The 20,337-nt window shown below is 47.9% G+C and overlaps 1 protein-coding gene across 1 annotated transcript in view; it reads right to left on the minus strand.

Moving 5' to 3' along the window:
- LOC143299878 (uncharacterized) overlaps window positions 1-20,337 on the minus strand; it is a 163,887-nt gene that overhangs the window by 83,776 nt on the left and 59,774 nt on the right. The window contains exon 3 of the mRNA XM_076613371.1: window positions 8,127-8,263. Within this exon, the coding sequence (XP_076469486.1) occupies window positions 8,127-8,263 (137 nt within the window). The remainder of the gene's footprint in view (window positions 1-8,126; window positions 8,264-20,337) is intronic.

The raw sequence follows: 20,337 nt of genomic DNA on the forward strand, positions 1-20,337 counted from the left end.
CAGTGTATTCCTTCATAACATGTCCTGTAGTGACTGCTTACAGTGTATTCCTTCATAACATGTCCTGTAGTGACTGCTTACAGTGTATTCCTTCATAAAATCATGGCCTGCAGTGACTGCTTACAGTGTATTCCTTCATAAAATCATGGCCTGTAGTGACTGCTTACAGTGTATTCCTTCATAAAATAATGTTAATGGAGTTTTTCTTCTTTCTTCAAGTTTGTGTTATTGTGTTTTGCCACTGTCACGTTTACGGAATGAAATTTGATACATATTTTCGCGTGTTTCTTTCTCATGTTCACCTTGTTTTGTTGTCCTGTCCTGTCCTGTCCTGTCCTGTGTCCCTCCCACCACTCACCACCTCCAGTCTGACAAGGTCCGAGTTGTGTGAGGGAACTCTTTATTCAAACTCGCGTATAATAACGGCTGTCATAACTGAACTGTTCTGAGATCCGTTGTAAATCAAATGTCAAACACGCCTTGTAAATTTACTCGTTTAAAAAAAAAAGGAGAAGACAGAAACCATTTGTGTTTAAAAAAGGAAAAGAAAAAGATATACGTTGTGATAAAGACATTAAGGGCTGGAAAGAAGTATGACTGGACAGACAGGCAGAAACACACACACACACACACGTACCCCCCTTCCCCCCTTACACACACACTCCTCCCCTTCCCCCCTTACACACACACTCCTCCCCTTCCCCCCTTACACACACACTCCTCCCCTTCTGTCTGCATGTACTGTTGATTGAAGGCTGAAAGGAACGCCACGAAAGAGTATTTTGGGAACGTGGAGGCTCACCCCTCCAGCATGAATATTCATGAAGCAAGGCCAGCCACCCCCCTCCCTCCCAACACACGGGTTGAGCCAAGTTGAAATGTTATCATCAAGCCTTGGGGACCCTGTTTGTGGAGGCTGAGTGACGTGTTGGGCGGAAGGGAAACGACTCGTGTCGACGCCTGATAAAAACATTTCAAAATGGCGCCCACCTCATCGCCACCATCCGGGGAGGTGACCCCCAGGCAACACTTTCCAAAGGTCAGCGGCCAAAGGTAGTGACCTCCCACTGCTGGATATCGTTTCCAACTTCCGTTCTGCTGATTGGTCAAATGTGTGTCATGTGACCAGGTCTGGCCTGTCTGTCTGCTTTACTGATTTGTTGTTTTCCTCTGGAAATTTGTTGGGACTTCCTGTTTCAGAAAACACACTGACAACATGGACTGGCAGGAAGCAGATGGCTCACTGATGACTCTGAAAGGAAGAGAGAGAAGGAGTGGAGCGAGAGAGAAGGAGTGGAGCGAGAGAGAGAGAGAGAGAGGGGGAGAGAGAGAGGAAGGAGAGAGAGAGGAGGGAGAGAGAGGAGAGAGAGAGAGAGAGAGAGGAGGGGTTAGAGAGAATGAAGTGAGACACATGATGATGATGATGCTTATGGCTATTGTTGCCAGTGCTTTTTTCTCGGGAAAAGAAATTATTGCAATCTTTATGTGTTAGACAGTTATTATTATTATTATCATTACTAATATTATTTTACCAAAAAAATTTCATATTTCAGTTTACCATCCACCACCAAAAGCCCTCATCATCAGACAGATCGTACTTCATTCCCACTGGACTCCTCAGGTACACTTTTCAGGACTCTGTCTCAACCAGACAAGTACACTTTTCAGGACTCCTCTCAACCAGACAAGTACACTTTTCAGGACTCTGTCTCAACGAGACAAGTACACTTTTCAGGACTCCTCTCAACCAGACAAGTACACTTTTCAGGACTCCTCTCAACCAGACAAGTACACTTTTCAGGACTCTGTCTCAACCAGACAAGTACACTTTTCAGGACTCTGTCTCAACCAGACAAGTACACTTTTCAGGACTCCTCTCAACCAGACAAGTACACTTTTCAGGACTCCTCTCAACCAGACAAGTACACTTTTCAGGACTCTGTCTCAACCAGACAAGTACACTTTTCAGGACTCCTCTCAACCAGACAAGTACACTTTTCAGGACTCTGTCTCAACGAGACAAGTACACTTTTCAGGACTCTGTCTCAACGAGACAAGTACACTTTTCAGGACTCTGTCTCAACCAGACAAGTACACTTTTCAGGACTCCTCTCAACCAGACAAGTACACTTTTCAGGACTCTGTCTCAACGAGACAAGTACACTTTTCAGGACTCTGTCTCAACGAGACAAGTACACTTTTCAGGACTCCTCTCAACCAGACAAGTACACTTTTCAGGACTCCTCTCAACCAGACAAGTACACTTTTCAGGACTCCTCTCAACCAGACAAGTACACTTTTCAGGACTCCTCTCAACCAGACAAGTACACTTTTCAGGACTCTGTCTCAACGAGACAAGTACACTTTTCAGGACTCCTCTCAACCAGACAAGTACACTTTTCAGGACTCCTCTCAACCAGACAAGTACACTTTTCAGGACTCCTCTGAACGAGACAGGAGGTGTCGAATCAAAGCGTGCGGCCTGATCCATATACGCTAGACCACATCTGTTTTAAAAAGGGTAGCAGATGCCTGATCTTCGCATGAAACTAATGCATTGACCATAGCTTGAGAGCCTGACCCAGGCTGGTGTAAAACATTAACACAGAATGAAAACAAGTTTTAATTCAGTACAATAAATATCAAAACGGCAGTGGCCTCGCTGGCTGGCCGACAGAAAGGGTCATGACAGAGGTCCAAGGCATTGCCTGTCGTTACCACGGAGACGTGTAAACACACTTAGTGTGCAGGTCAGAGTTCGTATCACACAACTATGGGTTTGCAACTTGATCACCTACCCTGTGAATCCGTTACCTTCTGTACCTCTTTCCACCTCCACCCCCACCCCACCCCCCGTACTCCCACCATCCCCCCACCCTCCGACCCCACAGTCCCCTCTTTCACCACCTACCCCCACCCCTCAACCCCATCCCCTCCCAACGCGACTACTACTACCCCCCTCCTCCCCGTCCCCCAAACACTGCACTTTTCAGTTTGAATCCCCCCTGAATTACACGCACACACAAGGCTTGCAAAACATGCAGTTGCTCTGTGTACGTAGACAACTGATGCTGCGACTGAGCTGAGCCGCGCACGCGCCGCTTGCACCACGTGACCCGTGACGACACGCGCGTGCAGAACTGGGGCCACACAGGACGGGGCAGGAGAACGAAGTGAACGTTAATTGTCACCCCGCCAAAATAAACAGGGTGTACCGTCCTTTCCACCCGCCTGGCTGACTCTCTCCCCGTGTCTCGGCCTCTCTGTCCCTGCCTCTCTCTTTCTCTCTGTCTGTCTTTCTCCCTGCCTCTCTCTTTCTCCCTCCCCCTATCGCTTTTTCCTTCTGTCTCTCACTCTTTCCAATTTTTCTTTCTTTGCCTGTCTCTCCCTCCTTTTCCCTTTTTTTTCTTTCACCCTTCCTCTCTCGTCTCTAACTACCCTTTCTCTTCTCTCTTTCTCTCCCCGCGTCTTTCTCTCCTCTTTCCCCCTTTCTCTCCCCGCCTCTCTTCTCTTTCTCTCCCCCGCCTTTCTCTTCTTTCTCTCTTTCCCCTTTCTCTCCCCGCCTCTCTTCTCTCTTTCTCTCCCCCGCCTTTCTCTTCTTTCTCTCTTTCCCCCTTTCTCTCCCCGCCTCTCTTCTCTCTTTCTCTCCCCCGCCTTTCTCTTCTTTCTCCCCCTCTGTCTCTCTTCTCCCTTTCTCCCCCCTCTTTCTCTCCCCCGCCTTTCTCTTCTTTCTCCCCCTCTGTCTCTCTTCTCCCTTTCTCCCCCCTCTTTCTCTGCTTCCGGCCCAGGTTTGGAACGTCAGGGCTCTGACAGCGGGAAAGCGCGGCCCTCCAGATGAGAAAGGGAAAGGGAAGGAAAACGGAATCAGCTGGCAAAGACGTTTTCTTCTTCGCCATTTCTCTGCTGACGACAAGTTTCAGGGAGCGTAGACAGGAGCAGAATGTCAAAGCTGTACATTGTGCCATGCCTCTCCCCTCTCTCTCTTCCATGGAGAAAACAACCTTCGCTTTCCTTGTCATTCAAATGGAGGGTTTAAAAGACCGGCAGACTTCCAGGCTTTATTTTTGTTAATTCTTTCCTGACTGTGTAATTTGCCTGAACTAAAACATTGCTTTGGGATGTGTGCATATTTCCGTTTGAAAATGTGAATCAAGCTCGACTGCTTTTAACCCCTTCAGTGTGGCGAAATGAGATCACCGAGTTATTAGATTTATCTGCACTTCCTGCTTTTTGTCTACAGGTCAATGGTAACTGTTGCTGCTGAGCAAAAGTAATATGATCCCCAGAGAAAGAAATTACCACGAAGAACGGTGAATGGCATCCTGTGTAAACTCACTCTGTCGCTCAGGGGACAGCTCTTCACTGACGATCAACCTGTGTAAGCTTGCTCACTATCATGTCTCTGAGGGGACAGCTCTTCACTGACGATCTACCTGTGTAAGCTCACTCATGTCTCTGAGGGGACAGCTCTTCACTGACGATCTACCTGTGTAAGCTCACTCTTATGTCTCTGAGGGGACAGCTCTTCACTGACGATCAACCTGTGTAAGCTTGCTCACTATCATGTCTCTGAGGGGACAGCTCTTCACTGACGATCAACCTGTGTAAGCTTGCTCACTATCATGTCTCTGAGGGGACAGCTCTTCACTGACGATCAACCTGTGTAAGCTTGCTCACTATCATGTCTCTGAGGGGACAGCTCTTCACTGACGATCTACCTGTGTAAGCTTGCTCACTATCATGTCTCTGAGGGGACAGCTCTTCACTGACGATCAACCTGTGTAAGCTCACTCATGTCTGAGGGGACAGCTCTTCACTGACGATCTACCTGTGTAAGCTCACTCTTATGTCTCTGAGGGGACAGCTCTTCACTGACGATCTACCTGTGTAAGCTCACTCATGTCTCTGAGGGGACAGCTCTTCAATGACGATCTACCTGTGTAAGCTTGCTCACTATCATGTCTCTGAGGGGACAGCTCTTCACTGACGATCTACCTGTGTAAGCTCACTCATGTCTCTGAAGGGACAGCTCTTCACTGACGATCTACCTGTGTAAGCTTGCTCACTCTCATGTCTGAGGGGACAGCTCTTCACTGACGATCTACCTGTGTAAGCTCACCCTCATGTCTCTGAGGGGACAGCTCTTCACTGACGATCTACCTGTGTAAGCTCACCCTCATGTCTCTGAGGGGACAGCTCTTCACTGACGATCTACCTGTGTAAGCTTGCTCACTCTCATGTCTGAGGGGACAGCTCTTCACTGACGATCTACCTGTGTAAGCTCACCCTCATGTCTCTGAGGGGACAGCTCTTCACTGACGATCTACCTGTGTAAGCTCACTCTCATGTCTCTGAGGGGACAGCTCTTCACTGACGATCTACCTGTGTAAGCTTGCTCACTCTCATGTCTGAGGGGACAGCTCTTCACTGACGATCTACCTGTGTAAGCTCACTCTCATGTCTCTGAGGGGACAGCTCTTCACTGACGATCTACCTGTGTAAGCTCACTCTCATGTCTGAGGGGACAGCTCTTCACTGACGATCTACCTGTGTAAGCTCACTCTCATGTCTGAGGGGACAGCTCTTCACTGACGATCTACCTGTGTAAGCTCACTATCATGTCTCTGAGGGGACAGCTCTTCACTGACGATCTACCTGTGTAAGCTCACTATCATGTCTGAGGGGACAGCTCTTCACTGACGATCTACCTGTGTAAGCTCACTATCATGTCTATGAGGGGACAGCTCTTCACTGACGATCTACCTGTGTAAGCTCACTATCATGTCTCTGAGGGGACAGCTCTTCACTGACGATCTACCTGTGTAAGCTCACTCTCATGTCTGAGGGGACAGCTCTTCACTGACGATCTACCTGTGTAAGCTCACTCTCATGTCTGAGGGGACAGCTCTTCACTGACGATCTACCTGTGTAAGCTCACTATCATGTCTATGAGGGGACAGCTCTTCACTGACGATCCTACTTGTCAGGAGCAGTCAAGATAGTATGATATCTTGTCTTTGACAAGAAGGGGGAGGGGAAGGGAGAGGAGGGGGGAGGAGGGGGAGGGACGGAGGGGGGAGGACAGGGGGGGGCGAGGACGGGAGGGGGGGGACAGGAGGGGGCGAGGGGACAGGGAGGGGAGGGACAGGGGCACAGGAGGGAGGGGACGAGGGGCGGGGGACAGGAGGGGGCGAGGGACAGGAGGGGCAGGACGGCAGGAGGGAGGGACAGGGGGGGACAGGAGGGGGACGGGACGAGGGGAGGGACAGGAGGGGGGCGGGGACAGGGACAGGAGGGGGGGAGGGGACAGGAGGGGGGGGGGACAGGAGGGGAGGGGGGACAGGGGGGAGGGGGAGGGGACAGAGGGGGGAGGGGACAGGAGGGGGGGAGGGACAGGAGGGGGGGAGGGGACAGGAGGGGGGAGGGGACAGGAGGGGGGAGGGACAGGAGGGGGGGAGGGGACAGGAGGGGGGAGGGACAGGAGGGGGGAGGGGACAGGAGAGGGGGGAGGGGACAGGAGGGGGGAGGGGACGGAGGGGGGGAGGGGACAGGAGGGGGGAGGGGACAGGAGGGGGGAGGGGACAGGAGGGGCGGACAGGACAGGGGGGAGGGGACAGGAGGGGGCGGGGACAGGGGGCAGAGGGAGGGGACAGGAGGGGGGGAGGGGACAGGAGGAGGGGGGAGGGGACAGGAGGGGGGTGGAGGGGGGAGGGGACAGGAGGGGGGTGGAGGGGACAGGAGGAGGGTGGAGGGGACAGGAGGGGGGCGAGGGGACAGGAGGGGGGTGGAGGGGACAGGAGGGGGGCGAGGGACAAGAGGGGGGGAGGGGACAGGAGGGGGGAGGGGACAGGAGGGGGGGGAGGGGACTGGAGGGGGGGAGGGGACAGGAGGGGGGAGGGGACAGGAGGGGGAGGGGACAAGAGGAGAAAGAAAACGGATAGGAAGAAGAGACGAGGAAGGGGTGGGGGTGGGGTGGGGTGGGGGAGATTGGGCAGACAACGTGGAAGCGAGGCATTACCAATCAACACACTGAGATGTAAATATTTAGTCTTAGAAAGTACGTCACTGTGTCAAGCTGACGTCTTTCCGGGAACTAAAAACAAAAACCACACAACACCTTGTTGTATATTGAGGTGCCTTACTTGATACCGCCCTTGTGGAGGACATCTATGTAGTTAGTAACGGTTCGGCAAATATCAAAACAACAACAACAACAGAAACACAACAAAACAAGTAAGGTGTATTGTCCGAACACTGTGTGCCAAGTCAGGGGTTACATTCATGCTGTATCTCTGTTCCACTGACGGCACTTTCATTCCGCTTTTGGTTTAAAAAAAAAAAAAAAAAAAAAAGCGATGGCAGCAGCAACAGCACATAACACCACCACTACCGAGAACAAGGCATGGAGAAATCACACTACTGACAGATGGCAATTATGCCAGCAGTAGCAACAGTCTTAAAACAAACACATAATACAGAACTAGTACTGCTACTGGTAGGTCAACATGGTCAACATCGACAACAAGCGAGAAGACAGACACACAGAAAGCAAACTGGAGGAAAGTAGATACAGCAGCAGCAACGATCACAACAAAACATTAACGACACACCACCACCCTCACAACACCACCACCACCCTCACAACACCACCACCACCCTCACAACACCACCACCACCCTCAACACCACCACCACCCTCACCCCCCGACCACCATCACTACCACTACCACCACTACCAACCACCACCATCACCACCACCACCATCACTACCAACCACCACCATCACAACCATCACCATCACTACCAACCATCACCATCACTACCACCACCACCATCACTACCACCACCACCATCACTACCAACCATCACCATCACTACCACCACCACCATCACTACCAACCATCACCATCACTACCACCACCACCATCACTACCACCACCACCATCACTACCAACCATCACCATCACTACCACCACCACCATCACTACCACCACCACCATCACTACCAACCATCACCATCACTACCACCACCACCATCACTACCACCACCACCATCACTACCATCATCACCCGAAGAGACGAAGAGAAGAGAAAGGCAGAAGAGCCGTGCCCAGTGGGCGCACTGACCGTGTCGTGTCCAGCCTGCCAGGTGAGGTTGACCGTGTCCACCTTGTGAGGGATGAGGATCTGGTCAGACAGCCCTGGCTCCCGGATGTAGGGCGTCACGCGTCCGTCAGTGATGATCGAGATCTCCATGGGAACGCCTGCAACACGCCACGTGCACTGAGGTACGGTGCAATGCAATACACAGCAATGCAATGCAATGCAATGCGACACAGTGCAATATGATACAGTACAACACAACGCATGACAGACCAAGGCAATGTGATACAATACAATGCAAAACGATACAATACAATGCAAAACGATACAATACAATGCAGTACAACAAAACAAACAGTGCAAGACAATGCAATGTCATGCAAGGCACGACAAGACAAGGCATGGCAATGCAATGACTGAATAATGAATTATTATGAAACAAAACTACTCACAAGAGCAGCAGCAAACGGCACTTTGATTTCAGATCATAGGAGAAGAACATATACAACGTATCCTATGAGATGATACCATCGCAATCAAACTGTTTGCAACCATTACAAAATTAGAAATGGGATTAAAAAGTGTACCAAATTGAAGGAATTTTTATGAAGCAGAATTTGATGAGGCGGCTGAGACGTTTTAACGCCGGAAAGACTGAAGTGTCTGCAGTTGTGCATGCATATGCACGCGTTTAAACGCACATGTGTAAGCGCGTGAGAGCGAGCACGTGTTTGATATGTTTGCCTGTGTGTCCGCGCTGAGTTATCCATGTCCATACAGTCACAGTGTGTAGAACCTGCAAACTGTGATACATTACAGTGTAACGCAAACATCGCCTTGAGAACACAAATTCTCCAACACTTGACATGATCTGAATGCCTCACAGTCTACGGAATTTGGCGTTGAGGAATTTCAAGAGGAAGCTTGCAGACCTGAAGCTTATCTCTCCATGTGATTCCATCTCCGACAGTGCCCGCCCAACTTTTTTACCCTTTAAAAACATTGTGATGCAGACTGCTGTTGAAGTACCACATCTTCTCTGTCTGTCTGTCACACACACACACACACACACACACACACAGATCTCTTCCTCATGCATAGTCATCTTAGGTTGTTCTCGTCGAACTGGCAAACTAGAACTGTTTAAAGTAAACAAGAAAGAAAGAAAGAACGACTTGACAGATGTGCAGGTTTTGTGAAAGGGACAGATTACAGCCTGCCCTTCCTGAAGGCACCAGAGGAGATGCAGCAATGAAGGTCACTTCCCCCAGACAGAAAGCCGTGTTTCACCTGCACTAAGACTCGCTGTCTTGAAGACACCGACAGTTTCGGTCACTTTTGGTTCGATTCCCATGACAGCGAATCAAAGATGTATTCACACTGTGTGTCACCACGAAGTGGACGCTATTTCATAAAGAACTCAGTGTTAAAGATGTATTCACACTGTGTGTCACCACGAAGTGGACGCTATTTCATAAAGAACTCAGTGTTAAAGATGTATTCACACTGTGTGTCACCACGAAGTGGACGCTATTTCATAAAGAACTAAGTGTTAAAGATGTATTCACACTGTGTGTCACCACGAAGTGGACGCTATTTCATAAAGAACTCGGTGTTAAAGATGTATTCACACTGTGTGTCACCACGAAGTGGACGCTATTTCATAAAGAACTAAGTGTTAAAGATGTATTCACACTGTGTGTCACCACGAAGTGGACGCTATTTCATAAAGAACTCAGTGTTAAAGATGTATTCACACTGTGTGTCACCACGAAGTGGACGCAATTTCATAAAGAACTAAGTGTTAAAGATGTTATCACAAAAAGATTAGGTTCACTTGAATTAAAATAACGTGTAAAATGACGGAACAAAAGACGGAAGAAACAGTCAGGTAAACGCTGCAGTAATCCGTGATGAACACAAGTGGAATGAACATCAGTGCCAAAGGTATACCTTCCCATTCTCATACATATTTCTGAATTCAGATGACACGGCCAAGTGTCTTCTTTTGTGTGCATTTATTTAAATAGTTCATCTATTCATTTTTTCGACAGGATTTAAATCTTTCTATCCTTTTATGCAAGTCAACATTATGTTGTCTAATACAATACGCTGTCCCTTCACAGTTCTGTGTGGACTTTCATTATCGTGTAATGAGTGGGAACGACAAGATATGTCTTGTTACATTTTGATTATTCTTATAAAACACACACACGCGCGCGCGCGCGCGCACCGCGCGCAGATCTCCCCAAGAACATAACTCGCAAATAAAAAAACTCGACACTGGTTTTGATACACATTTTTTGGATTAATCTTCTTATTCATCTGTAAATAAACGTCTATTTCTGTGACAATGACGGCATAAAAATGGACCATTCCTCTATTTTTTCTATTGCACGTGTGCAGTATTGTACTGCTATTTTGTCAAAGCAGATGTTCCTGCGTAGATTTCTGATACTTCTACACGACGTCAGTGTGTCGCTATTGTGCAGTGCCGCTCATGACAGGCACCTCCATAGCTGCCCTCCCTCTCCCGCCCCCTGCAGCACATGATAGACATTCCATGATGATGGACAGGTGGCTTACAATACAATCTGTACAGCACACACTGTTGGACATTACATGATAAAGGACAGGTGGCTTACAATACAATCTGTACAGCACACACTGTTGGACATTACATGATGGAGGACAGGTGGCTTACAATACAATCTGTACAGCACACACTGTTGGACATTACATGATAAAGGACAGGTGGCTTACAATACAATCTGTACAGCACACACTGTTGGACATTACATGATAAAGGACAGGTGGCTTACAATACAATCTGTACAGCACACACTGTTGGACATTACATGATAAAGGACAGGTGGCTTACAATACAATCTGTACAGCACACACTGTTGGACATTACATGATGGAGGACAGGTGGCTTACAATACAATCTGTACAGCACACACTGTTGGACATTACATGATGGAGGACAGGTGGCTTACAATACAATCTGTACAGCACACACTGTTGGACATTACATGATGGAGGACAGGTGGCTTACAATACAATCTGTACAGCACACACTGTTGGACATTACATGATGGAGGACAGGTGGCTTACAATACAATCTGTACAGCACACACTGTTGGACATTACATGATGGAGGACAGGTGGCTTACAATACAATCTGTACAGCACACACTGTTGGACATTACATGATGGAGGACAGGTGACTTACAATACAATCTGTACAGCACACACTGTTGGACATTACATGATGGAGGACAGGTGACTTACAATACAATCTGTACAGCACACACTGTTGGACATTACATGATGGAGGACAGGTGGCTTACAATACAATCTGTACAGCACACACTGTTGGACATTACATGATGAAGGACAGGTGGCTTACAATACAATCTGTACAGCACACACTGTTGGACATTACATGATGAAGGACAGGTGGCTTACAATACAATCTGTACAGCACACACTGTTGGACATTACATGATGAGGACAGGTGGCTTACAATACAATCTGTACAGCACACACTGTTGGACATTACATGATGGAGGACAGGTGGCTTACAATACAATCTGTACAGCACACACTGTTGGACATTACATGATGGAGGACAGGTGGCTTACAATACAATCTGTACAGCACACACTGTTGGACATTACATGATGGAGGACAGGTGGCTTACAATGAAATCTATCTTGCTTTAAAAAGAACTGATCTCCAGCAAGTGGTTCAGCCCACATATGAGAAGTCAACAAGTTGGAGTTCAGTTCTTTGCTGAGCTTCAGAAGGGGAGGCTGGTGTGACCCTAATTGGTGTGACCCTAATTGGTGTGACCCTAATTGGTGCCTACATCAAAGGTTTTATGGCTGAAGCTCAAGTGGAGTTGATCAGGTCTTCAATGGTTCTTTTCCTCGTCTGTTAAATGTCTGTTTTCCCTCCCTCCCACTCTTTGCTGATGCTCTCTCTCTCTCTCTCTCTCCGTGTGTGTGTGTGTGTGTGTGTGTGTGTGTGTGTGTGTGTGTGTGGTGTGTACGTGTGTGCGTGCCTGCATGTCCGTATCCGTACAGTTATGCTGTTACGCATCTGTTGACGTAAACATTTCAAGAGAACACAAATTCTCCAACACTTGACATGATCTGAATGCCTGACAGTCTACGGAATTTGGCGCTGAAGAATTTCAAGAGGAAGCTTGTCGACATGAAGCTGATCTCTCCATGTGATTCCATCTCCGACAGTCCCCCCTCCTGCCCTCCCTTAAAATACAGCATTGATGCACACTGCCTTTCTGGTACCATGGCTTCTCCATCTGTCACACACACACACACACACACACACACGTGCGTGCGCGCGCGCGCACACACACACACACACACGCACATTTTTCACCCAGCGTCATCATGGATGCTTCGCACGGAATGAGTAATAAACTAGAAATAGAACCAAAACATGACCAAAAACTTAAGTAGTAAAAAGATTTAATTAACTAACAACCAGCCGAACAAATCACTTTGCACCCCCCGAAAAACAAGCAGCATACCATGAAATAAACACTGCAAACACAGCAGACCTACACCATGAAATAAACACTGCAAACACAGCAGACCTACACCATGAAATAAACACTGCAAACACAGCAGACCTACACCATGAAATAAACACTGCAAACACAGCAGACCTACACCATGAAATAAACACTGCAAACACAGCAGACCTACACCATGAAATAAACACTGCAAACACAGCAGACCTACACCATGAAATAAACACTGCAAACACAGCAGACCTACACCATGAAATAAACACTGCAAACACAACAGACCTGTTATCTCTGCATGTCCTGTCAAGAGAAATCACAACCTGCCTCTCACCACTGTGAACAGAGTGAAAAAGTTACGTTGGCCAGCCAGCAGATTTCTCTTCACTCACACAGAAAAGCGTTTTTCACGTGCAAAGTTCCTGAGTTGAGAAGATAATGCTTCCGGAAACACACACACACACACGCACCAGCTTTCACGTGCAAACTAATTCCTTTTTTTAACACCGTGTCAAAAATTAGAATCAGAACCAAAACTGAAATACGCAATAAGATATATGTTACAATAAAATTGTGATCAAAGAACAGATGAAAGAAAAGAAAGGATGGTTTCTTTCAACAGGAAAAGCATGTGGAATTCAGTGTGAAGTGATTGTGAGGAAGTGGTTCATCCAAAAATACAGGTCAAGAAGGTTGAGTTGTGTGCTGAATTTGACAACCCGGAAGCTGTTATCACTGGGCTTTTCCAGTTCATCAAAGGTCTTTTGGCCGAGACTAAACAGCACTTCCTCTCTTTTCAATGTTTGTTGGGGTCGTCGTCTGTCCAGGTGTTTTGTAGTAGTAGTAGTAGTTGTTGTTGTAGTTGTTGTTATTGTTGTTCACAATTCTCCCCTCTCTCTTGTTCTCTTTGCAACTGGTTGTGTTTGTTTGTTATATGTCACATGCACGAAGGCGCGCGCGCGCTTGTGTGTATGTATTTAATTATGGTGTGTGTGTGTGGGTGTGTGTGTGCGCGCGCGCAAGTCTGTGAGCATGTGAGAGTCAGAATGAGAGAAAGAAAGAGAGAGACTGAGCGGGAGAGAGTGAGACAGAGAGTGAAAGAGACAGAGAACGAGAAAGCGAGTCCGAGCGTGGGAGAGAAAGAGAGAGAGACAGAGACAGATATATATATATATCTATCTCTCTCTCTCTCTCTCTCTATATATATATATATAAAGATCAATGAGAATCGCACATGAAGAGACAAACTGCAGTTTGCGCAGTGTGTGCACCATCACTCAGGGACGATAACTTGGCTCCACTCAATGCAGGAATTAGCAGAACTGGTCAAACTCACAACGTGGAACAATGTGGCTGATTATCAAGAACAGACAGGACACGTCATGGTGTCACACATGTGTATGTACGCCTCACTGACACCACCAATAAGGACCACTGACATGCAAATTGACTGAAGTATGAAGGGACATAACCAACTTTGTACTGACACGACAAGAAAAGATCATTGATAAACATTCTGGCTGGTATGACATAATGGTGTGACATGGGAAGATGGAAATACCCAACTTTATGCTGAACTACAAGAAAGGGTCATTGATAAACAACAGAATGACATAATGGTGTGAAAGGAAAGATGGAAATACCCAACTTTATGCTGAACTACAAGAAAGGGTCATTGATAAACAGAATGACATAATGGTGTGACACGGGAAGATGGAAATACCCAACTTTATGCTGAACTACAAGAAAGGGTAATTGATAAACAGAATGACATAATGGTGTGAAAGGAAAGATGGAAATACCCAACTTTATGCTGAACTACAAGAAAGGGTCATTGATAAACAGAATGACATAATGGTGTGACACGGGAAGATGGAAATACCCAACTTTATGCTGAACTACAAGAAAGGGTCATTGATAAACAGAATGACATAATGGTGTGAAAGGAAAGAGGGAAATATCCAACTTTTCACGAACTCCAGAGACACGTGCCACAGGATGCATCGCACACACAGCAAGCTTCACCCACACACAGCAAGCACACAGCAAGCTTCACCTTCACCCACACACAGCAAGCTTCACCCACACACAGCAAGCTTCACCCACACACAGCAAGCTTCACCTTCACCCACACACAGCAAGCACACAGCAAGCTTCACCTTCACCCACACACAGCAAGCTTCACCCCCACACAGCAAGCTTCACCTTCACCCACACACAGCAAGCACACAGCAAGCTTCACCTTCACCCACACACAGCAAGCACACAGCAAGCTTCACCTTCACCCACACACAGCAAGCACACAGCAAGCTTCACCTTCACCCACACACAGCAAGCTTCACCCACACACAGCAAGCTTCACCTTCACCCACACACAGCAAGCTTCACCCACACACAGCAAGCTTCACCTTCACCCACACACAGCAAGCTTCACCTTCACCCACACACAGCAAGCACACAGCAAGCTTCACCTTCACCCACACACAGCAAGCTTCACCTTCACCCACACACAGCAAGCACACAGCAAGCTTCACCTTCACCCACACACAGCAAGCTTCACCTTCACCCACACACAGCAAGCTTCACCCACACACAGCAAGCTTCACCCACACACAGCAAGCTTCACCTTCACCCCCACACAGCAAGCACACAGCAAGCTTCACCTTCACCCACACACAGCAAGCACACAGCAAGCTTCACCTTCACCCACACACAGCAAGCACACAGCAAGCTTCACCTTCACCCACACACAGCAAGCTTCACCCACACACAGCAAGCTTCACCTTCACCCACACACAGCAAGCTTCACCTTCACCCACACACAGCAAGCTTCACCCACACACAGCAAGCTTCACCCACACACAGCAAGCTTCACCTTCACCCACACACAGCAAGCTTCACCTTCACCCACACACAGCAAGCTTCACCCACACACAGCAAGCTTCACCTTCACCCACACACAGCAAGCTTCACCCACACACAGCAAGCTTCACCTTCACCCACACACAGCAAGCACACAGCAAGCTTCACCTTCACCCACACACAGCAAGCTTCACCTTCACCCACACACAACAAGCTTCACCCACACACAGCAAGCTTCACCTTCACCCACGCACAGCAAGCTTCACCTTCACCCACACACAGCAAGCACACAGCAAACTTCACCTTCACCCACACACAGCAAGCACACAGCAAGCTTCACCTTCACCCACACACAGCAAGCTTCACCTTCACCCACACACAGCATGCTTCACCTTCACCCACACACAGCAAGCTTCACCTTCACCCACACACAGCAAGCTTCACCCACACACAGCAAGCACACAGCAAGCTTCACCCACACACACGTCAACATCCGTTGACTTCTAAAGAAAACAACATTGTCCATCTTAGGAAAACACACAGACAAAGAATTGTTCATTGATGAGGTTTCTGTTTGTTTGTATGTTTGTTGTTGTTGTTGTTGTTTTTGGACGCTTGTTTCTGATTAAAACAACAAACAAACTTTGCACTGACACCACCAAATAATGTCAATGAACTTGGTTCTAAATGTGAGTGAGAACTTTCACTCCCCCCCTTCCCCTGTCCCCCTCCCCACTCGCCCTGTAAGTAACTAAGTCTGTCTTGTCCATGCAGGCAGCGAGGAGAGCAGGCCGGGTAAAGTGATGGCCCATAAAGGGCGCCATAAACTGTTCACCTTTACCCCCCGACCAATCAGGGCCCTGCCTCTCAGCGGAAATGGCACGCTTTGTGACCCCGCTCCACTCGCACCTTCTGGCGACTGTCGTAAAACACGGCACTAACCTGCCCTGCGACAGCTGTGTCCCATGTCTGCTCCTTTTATTGGATTATATTTCATTGGTTCCTTCTTGTTGCTGTGGGTTACTGCAGCAAATGAACACGCAGTTTAATGGTATGTGTGTGGAGAACAGAGAGGATCGTGAGTTGGGATTCAGGGATGACCCACTCCAGTTACTTAGCTAGCTAGGGGGAACTCTGTGAAATAGATAACGGTATCAATGAAATCTAAAAAAATAACGTATCTTTTCATTCTATCGTACGGCTGTTGCTGATGCGTGATGTATGTTATTATGTATGTTGTTATCTTGTGTGTCAATATGTTGTTATCCTGTGTGTCGATCTCCTATGTTATTGTATATGTTGTTATCCTGTGTGTCTATCTCCTATGTTATTGTATATGTTGTTATCCTGTGTGTCTATCTCCTATGTTATTGTATATGTTGTTATCCTGTGTGTCTATCTCCTATGTTATTGTATATGTTGTTATCCTGTGTGTCTATCTCCTATGTCATTATGTATGTTGTTATCCTGTGTGTTTTTCTCATATGTTATTGTACATGTTGTTATCCTGTGTGTCTGTCTCATATGTTATTGTATATGTTGTTATCTTGTGTGTCAATATGTTGTTATCTTGTGTGCCTATCTCCTATGTTATCACATTTGTTATTATCCTGTGTGTTAATATGTTTTTAGAATGTGTTGTTATCCTGTGTGTCAATATGTTGCTATCCTGTGCGTCAATATGTTGCTATCCTGTGCGTCAATATGTTGTTATCCTGTGCGTCAATATGTTGCTATCCTGTGCGTCAATATGTTGTTATCCTGTGTGTCAATATGTTGTTATCCTGTGCGTCAATATCTTGCTATCCTGTGCGTCAATATGTTGTTATCCTGTGCGTCAATATTTATCCTGTGTGTCAATATGTTGTTATCCTGTGCGTCAATATTTATCCTGTGTGTCAATGTATTGGTATCCTGTGTGTTACTCACGAGGACCAGCGCTGTGGATGAAGCAAAGATTGTCATGGCTTGAAGTCAAAAATGGGTTGGGGAGGGGAGGGGGGTATGGGGAGGGGAGGGGGATCGAACGCTAAGACCAACAAGGCCTGAACCCCGGACAGTACCATCAAGATGTGGGTCAACTGACAGGAACAGTCCCCTCTCCCAGACTGGGTATCAGCACCACGGGCACCTCGGCAAAGCTGACTGATCATCGGATCTGACTGCCACAGATTGTCAGTTCCCGCGCGTGTGCACTGCATTAAGGTGGCTTGTCTGTTCCACATCTGAGTGTGCTGTCTTGTTGGTGCTATCAGCACAGTGTTGAGGAGATCAGTCCCTTTCACCAAGCTCAGCTCGTGGGATGGGAGTCCCCATATCGTATTCTGAACGTTGTCGATGTGAAACCCTGCTACACGGAAATATGGCTGTCAGCGTCATGTCCAGACAGGGGATCGTTCAACGTTTGCCTTGTGAGAAGTGTAAGGTACAGGAGAACAACTCCGCCAGTGCAAAGTGGCCGGCAACACAGGCACACAATGTGCAGAGTGGCCGGCAACACAGGCACACAATGTGCAGAGTGGCCGGCAACACAGGCACACAATGTGCAGAGTGGCTGGCAACACAGGCACACAATGTGCAGAGTGGCTGGTAACACAGGCACACAATGTGCAGAGTGGCTGGCAACACAGGAAAACAATGTGCAGAGTGGCTGGCAACACAGGCACACAATGTGCAGAGTGGCTGGCAACACAGGAAAACAATGTGCAGAGTGGCTGGCAACACAGGAAAACAATGTGCACAGTGGCTGACAACACAGGCACACAATGTGCAGAGTGGCTGGCAACACAGGAAAACAATGTGCAGAGTGGCTGGCAACACAGGAAAACAATGTGCAGAGTGGCTGGCAACACAGGAAAACAATGTGCAGAGTGGCTGACAACACAGGAAAACAATGTGCAGAGTGGCTGACAACACAGGGACACAATGTGCAGAGTGGCTGGCAACACAGGAAAACAATGTGCAGAGTGGCTGACAACACAGGAAAACAATGTGCAGAGTGGCTGGTAACACAGGCACACAATGTGCAGAGTGGCTGGCAACACAGGCACACAATGTGCAGAGTGGCTGGCAACACAGGCACACAATGTGCAAAGTGGCTGGCAACACAGTGGCTGACAACACAGGCACACAATGTGCAGAGTGGCTGGCAACACAGTGGCTGACAACACAGGCACACAATGTGCACAGTGGCTGACAACACAGGCACACAATGTGCAAAGTGGCTGGCAACACAGGCACACAATGTGCAGAGTGGCTGACAACACAGGAAAACAATGTGCAGAGTGGCTGACAACACAGGGACACAATGTGCAGAGTGGCTGACAACACAGGGACACAATGTGCAGAGTGGCTGACAACACAGGGACACAATGTGCAGAGTGGCTGACAACACAGGGACACAATGTGCAGAGTGGCTGACAACACAGTGGCTGGCAACACAGGGACACAATGTGCAGAGTGGCTGACAACACAGTGGCTGGCAACACAGGGACACAATGTGCAGAGTGGCTGACAACACAGGAAAACAATGTGCAGAGTGGCTGACAACACAGGGACACAATGTGCAGAGTGGCTGGCAACACAGGGACACAATGTGCAGAGTGGCTGACAACACAGGAAAACAATGTGCAGAGTGGCTGACAACACAGGGACACAATGTGCAGAGTGGCTGGCAACACAGGCACACAATGTGCAAAGTCGCTGGCAACACAGGCACACAATGTGCAGAGTGGCCGGCAGCACAAGTGGCGCTGCACTGTGGTGGCACGATGTCCCTGGGACAGCAGCCAGACTGTCACACCGAGATATCTGTTGTGAAAAAAACGTAATACAATACAATACAACACAATACAATACAATACAATCCAATCTATCTGCCTATCTATCCCGTCGTCTCGTAGACTAGGGGCACCACACAACTGGCAACCAGCCTCCTCCATCCCTCGCTGTTGTCTGTCCCTCTGTCTCACTCAGGGTCACATCTGTCCACTGTGAGATGTTGTCCTTCCATCTCTTCCTCTGCCTGCCTCTCCTCCTTGCGTGCAGGGAGGTCTGGCCAGTCCTGATGATCGCGAGACGTGGCCATACCACTTCAATTCCCTTTCCTTTACAGTGGTCAGCAGATCACGTGGCCCGATAGCTTGTTGGACTATTCTACGCACTTCATCATTTGTGATGTGGTCCCTGTATGGGATTCCAAGGATCTTCCGGAAGCATCTCATCTCTGTGGCCTGTGTCTTATTTTCTCGTTCGGCAGTCCAGGTTCATGTCTCACAGGCATTTAGAAACGTGGAAATGACAAGGCAGCGCATCAGTCTGATCTTACAATGCAGTGATGACAGGCCGGTCAGATGGAAAGGTTCGGCATCCGAAGACAAGGTGAGAAACCCAAGTGAACAAAACGAAAGGAAAACAAGGGACAGAAGGAAGCGTATTTCAAACCTTTGATCTGGATAGTGTTTTGAGGACTTTGTAAAGAACAAGATGAAGGAGACGAAGACGAAAAAGACGAAGAAGACAAAGAAGACGAAGTAAAATAAATGTGGACAATAGTGAGCAGTGAAAAATATCCCACAATTCTATCCAAGTAAATAAGACGACGAAGACAACAAACAAAGAAGAAGGAGAAGAAGAAGAAGAAGAAGAAGACTATTACAAAAAATCTAGGATCTGTGGGGAGGAGGAGGAGGAGGAGGAGGAGGAGGAGGAAGAAGAAGAAGAAGAAGAAGACCATCAAAAAGAAAAGAAAAAAAAGTAGGACTGTGGGGAAGAAGTAGTAGAAGAAGAAGAAGAAGACCATTAAAAAAAATCTAG

The sequence above is a fragment of the Babylonia areolata genome, chromosome 25 (assembly GCF_041734735.1).
Source record: "Babylonia areolata isolate BAREFJ2019XMU chromosome 25, ASM4173473v1, whole genome shotgun sequence".
NCBI classification, from domain to species: Eukaryota; Metazoa; Mollusca; class Gastropoda; order Neogastropoda; family Buccinidae; genus Babylonia; species Babylonia areolata.